Raw genomic sequence first — 5,590 nt, 5'->3', positions numbered from 1 at the left:
TTGAACTGCAAATGAGATGTCCGGCCTAGTGATTGTTAAGTATAGCATCCTTCCAAGTAATCTTTGGTATAGTCCTGAATCCTCTAATAGAGCATCATCATCTGTAGAGTTTGTGTGTGTATCAAACTCCAATGTGGCCAGCGTGGCATTCAATTCCAAATGTGAACTCATAGGTTTAGAACCTGATAAGCCCAGATCATCAATTAACTCCAGGCTATACTTCCTTTGATGCATCCAGATCCCTTCTTTATTTCTGGCAAATTCAATTCCCAGTAAATACTTTAGCACTCCCAAATCTTTGATTTCGAAGCTATCCTGCAACTGTGATTTAGTCTCCTGTATCAGCTCCAAGCTATCTCCAGTGATGATGAGATCATCTACATACACAATAACCACCATAAGCTGCCCTGAAGATTTTTTGGTGAATAAGGAATAGTCTAGATGGCTTTGTTGAAATCCTGATGCAAGTAGTGCTGCAGTGAGTTTGATATTCCATTGCCGAGATGATTGCTTGAGTCCATAGAGTGACTTATGCAATTTACATACTAGTGATTTGTTGTTACATCCCACAAAACCAAGTGGAATACACATGAATACCTCTTCAGCTAAATCACCTTGAAGAAAAGCATTGTACACATCCATTTGATGGATGGTCCAATGCTTGGCAGCAGCTAAGGCAATCACACTCCTGACTGTCACCATTGTCACTACTGGTGAAAAGGTTTCCTGGTAATCCAACCCCTCCTTCTGATTATATCCTTTGGCTACAAGTTGTGCCTTAAACCTCTCAACCTCTCCAATCGCGTTGTACTTGATTTTGTACCCAATTGCACCCTATAGCTCTCTTCCCAGGAGGCAGTGGTACTATCTCCCACGTTTTGTTATCCTCAAGTGCCTTTATTTATGCCTGCATAGCCTCAATCCACCTCTTATCCTTTGCAGCTTCATAGTAGCTATTAGGTTCCTGTTCTGAAGAGAATTGAGATAAGTAACTTTGATACTTGGGTGACAGTTGATCATAGCCTATGACAGCAGCTATTGGATATCTGCAACTGTTACTTTGTGTACCTTTGTCAGCTGTTACATAATCCTTGAGCCAAATGGGAGGTTTAGAAGTTCTGCTTGACTTTCTAGCAACCTCAACAGGTGGTATACTCAATTCTGGAACTGTAGTTGGCACAGAAATTGGGGGATTTGATGTCGGAGGGATTGAAGTGGATATTGAATGGGTTAGAGAAGTCTCTTAATGTCCATGATCTGAGTTGAGCACTGGGGAACTCTCTGGAGTAGGAACAATGGATGAATCTGTAGCAGGAGCTTATGTAGAATGTGGATAACACTCATGATCTGCAGTACTATGATCATAGAGTGTTCTCATATTCAAATCATCTAGGAAGGATTGGTCAGTTCCCTCCTTTGGATTCTGGAAAGGAAAAGCATCTTCAAAGAAGGTTACATCTCTGCTGATGAAATATACATTGTGCTCAAGGTCATGAAGTTTATATCCTTTCTGGAGTGCTGCATACCCCAATAGCACACACTTCACAGTTCGAGGCCCAAACTTATCAGTTTTAGGCAATAATGAAGCAAAGCATAAGCACCCTATGATCCTTAAATGAGATTGAGAAAGCTGTCTGTGATACAACAATTCAAAAGGTGACTTGTTACCAAGCACAGTGGATGGCACTCTATTGATAATATACACAGCTGGCTCTGATACCATGATAAATGGACCTTGGGCCTAACTCAACCCCAAAAGCTAGCTTGTAGATGACCCTGGAATCTGATAGCCCTTGCAATCTCCAAAATGTATCTGTGTCTTCTTTCTACTACCCCATTCTGCTGAGGTGTGTAAGGAAATGAACTTTGGTGTAAGATCCCATGTAGCTGAAACAGTTCGCTATAGTGAGTATTGAAAAACTCACTCCCATTATCTGACCTGAACATTTTAACAGACTTGCCAAATTGAGTTTTAACAATAGCAAGAAAATTCCTAAGAATGAAAACTATATCAGATTTCAGTCTTAACAGAAAAGTCCAAGTCCATCTAGTGTAATCATCCACTAATGTAAGAAAAAGCTTTATTCCATTATAGGTAGCAACCTTGTAAGGTCCCCAAACATCCATATGAATTTGTTGAAAAGCTTCAATACTTCTAGTAGCATTTACTGGAAAAGTCCTTCTAGTTTGCCTTGCCAAAGGGCAAATCTCACATCTATGGGCATTATTGAAATCTAAACTATTTTTGAAACATTGTAGTTTCTTAATAACTGGTATAGGCACATGCCCCATTCTCTTGTGCCATATATCTGGATCTCCTTGCTTCAACACTGTAAAGGCTTTGTGAGAATACATCCTTTTGTGTGACTCCACTGATATCATGGTGTATAGCCCATCTTCTTCCCTACCAATCTCCTTCACCCTCCCAGACAAGAGGTCCTGAAAGACACAAAATGTGGGAAAGAAGGAAGCAAAACAGTTCAGATCTTTTGTCACCTTGGAGACAGACAAAAGATTGAACCTGAAGGCAGGAACACATAAGACATTCTTAATAGTGTCACCTCCTGACAATTGACAATCTCCTATGTGTGTAATTTTGGGAGAATCTCCGGTTGGTAGTTGAACATGTCCTGCATTTTCTGTTTGTGTTCCATTGTGCAGTAAATCTTTATCCTATCATATGGTTTGTAGCTCCTGTATCTACAATCCACTCAGGAATACTAATGTTATTATAAAGAAAAGTACATGCCATAGCTGCTATATTACCACTGGATTCACCAATTGAGCTTTTGTTCAATAGTAGCAAAATCTGAGAATACTGTTCATTTGTGGACTTATGTGTTGGAGCTCCTTTGTGTACCTCCTGTGAGATATTGCTTTCTACTTTTGCTGCAACGTTAGCTCTTCTCTTAGGTTTAAAATCAGATGGATAGCCCACTATTTTGTAGCAATTCTCCTTCGAATGGCCTAATTTGTTACAGAACTCACACTTCATCAACCTGTAGCAGCTTGCTCTCGTGTGCCCCTTCTGGTGGCAAAATTCACATTCTATGCCAAAATTCCTCTTTGTCCTATTCCCCTGATTGTGACATAAACATAGCAGTAGGCTCTACTTGTCCTGTATGAGTGTTGAAATGGTTACTTGAAATTGTTCTTCTGCTTTCATCTTGGACTATCATAGCGTATGCTTGGTTAATAGAAGGAACATTAGGCATCATCAAAATCTGACTTCTAGCTTGCTCAAAACTATCATTAACCCCATTAAGAATTGTAGCAATCTCTGAAACTCCAACTGTTCAACATAATCCTTAACAAGAGGTGGTGGTAATATTGCATCATACTCTGCCCATAGATCTGTTAATTTCGTAAAGTAAACTGAAACGGATGAAATCCCCTATGTTGAAGTAAAAATTTCTTTGTGCAAGTAGTAAAGTCTCGAAGCATTTACTTTGTCAAATCGTTCCTTAAGTCGTGCCCAAACAGTTTGAGCGTTTTCTGAGAACAAAACACCAGTAAGGAGATATGAATTAACGTTGCTCATCAGCCACGAAGTAACAATAGCGTTGCAACGATCCCACTGATGAGCTAATCCGGATCCAAAATCACCTTTTGAGGTGGTACCGTCTACCAAACATAATTTGTTCTTTCCTAAGAGAGCTACTTTCATAGCTCGACTCCATAACGTGTAATTTTCCATTCCGGTTAACAACAAACAAATTGACAACGAACCTGGTCCATCGGATGGATGCAGATAGAGTGGGTAATTGTGATCGAGAATAGGACCGATCGGTGTCGCATTGGTGCTATCCCCTGAATTATCGTCAATTGCCATGTATATTATAGAAATTCACTCGCAATTACTCAATCGAATCAAAAAATTAGGGTTTCGATCACGAAAACCTCGTTTCTGATTTTGACAGAGATTGAAGAAACAAAAATGAACAGAATGAAAAAGATATGAGCTGATTCTGTCGATTTGCTTCGACTTAGCAAAGAAATCCCTAGAATCAATCAGTAATCTGCTCTGATACCATGTTGAATTTGTGAATCGAAGCTGAATCTTAGACTAAGAAATGAGAGAAGAAATTGGGGAAGAAGAAAGCTCACCTTCATTATCGAAAAATAATCGACTTCGTACAGTGTTAACCACTCCTTATATACTAATACAGTTGGACTAACTAATTGCTAACTATAGCTAGTTAAACTATGATTAGACTAAACTCTAGTTATCTTAAGTTACTTCACTACCCAATGCATTCATACTCTCAACATGAACAAGGGTTTTTGATTGTCAAAATCTTGAAAACCTTCTACCTTAGAATTTACAGTAGAATGTTTATTCAGACTAGTAGGTGGTACAAATATTACCAAAACAAAATATAAAGGGAAACACCAAAAGAAGCAAAAAAAATCAGCCTATGTTGCACGCTGCATTAATCTTGAGTTTCTTTTTTTATTTACTCTTTCATCTTTTAATAAGATGGAATTATGAAAGTTCGTAATACCAATTTTCGCCCAAGTTTGAACAATAAACATCATATAGGAGCAAAATAGTTACCCCAATTTTGATATTTTCACTTTCGAGATTGATAAAAATATACGAGCAATAGATATATCAGTATTGATCTTTTCACTTTTAAGATTAGAAAATGATCACACACTATCAGTGCATTGACAAAGCTGACCCTAAATGACATTATGATTGAGGTGTCAGTTAGATTCGTTCTTTATGATTTTCGAAAATTGACCAAAAAGGAGTAATTTGGTGTACAAAATATTACGCATTCATTTAGAGCCCGTTTGGACATAAAATATATTTTCCTTTTTTCCAAAAAAAGATTCACTTTTTTTCGAAATCAGCGTTTGTTCATAAATTTTCAAATTTTCACTTAAAGATGTCTTTTGAAAATTTTCGAAAATTTGAAAAACTCCAAAAAACTGTTTTTCAAAATTTTCATTCTAATCACTCACAAAACTTCCAAAACAACCCCAAATTATATTCATGTCCAAACAGAAATCTAAATTCCAAATACCATTTTCACTTGAAAAGAAATTTCACCATGCTTTGGAATTTTACAATTCTTATGTCCAGACGCCCACATAGAGTCGGAAAGGGCCATACCCCTAAGGGTAGACAGCCTACCCTAATACAATGAACCCGGATTCTCCGAAATTGACCAAATTAATTATTTGTGGAAGGAAAATAAAGTCTAATTGTGGGAGCCTCATTATTGCATTAGCTCTTACGACTAACTACTATATTAGAGTCTACAAATTTATTTGTTTTCTAATTATGCAGCCTAATAAATTTTTATCCCACTTTTTAATGTACTTCTCGGACGTGGAACTTATCCAGTCCCTCTACTGATCTTTTCCTAATTAGTTTCTTCTTATCTAATAGCCTCCTCCTTAAATAACAGCAAAAGAAATTAAACCAACATTTTCACTGAGTTCTCTGTTCCTTTTTTTCTCTGCTTTCATTTTTTTTTTTTTTACTATAATTTTTTTAAAAAAATTACTGTACGAATTCAAGCCTCAAAATGGACAGCTTTGAAACCAAAACTAATCACGACCCTCCTCTCAAAAATCA

The 5,590-nt window shown here is 37.3% G+C and overlaps 1 protein-coding gene across 1 annotated transcript; it reads right to left on the bottom strand.

The window, feature by feature from the left end:
- On the bottom strand, positions 902-1,723 carry LOC109231711. The gene is made up of 2 exons (XM_019397350.1): positions 1,339-1,723; positions 902-1,167 (listed from the first exon to the last, which is right to left on the bottom strand). The coding sequence occupies exons 1-2, from the start codon at positions 1,721-1,723 to the stop codon at positions 902-904; spliced, it is 651 nt and encodes a 216-aa protein (XP_019252895.1).

The sequence above is a fragment of the Nicotiana attenuata genome, chromosome 8 (genome assembly GCF_001879085.1).
Source record: "Nicotiana attenuata strain UT chromosome 8, NIATTr2, whole genome shotgun sequence".
NCBI classification, from domain to species: domain Eukaryota; kingdom Viridiplantae; phylum Streptophyta; class Magnoliopsida; order Solanales; family Solanaceae; genus Nicotiana; species Nicotiana attenuata.
The sequence above is the reverse complement of the archived record's forward strand: the minus strand, read 5'-3'. Positions and strand labels throughout refer to the sequence as shown.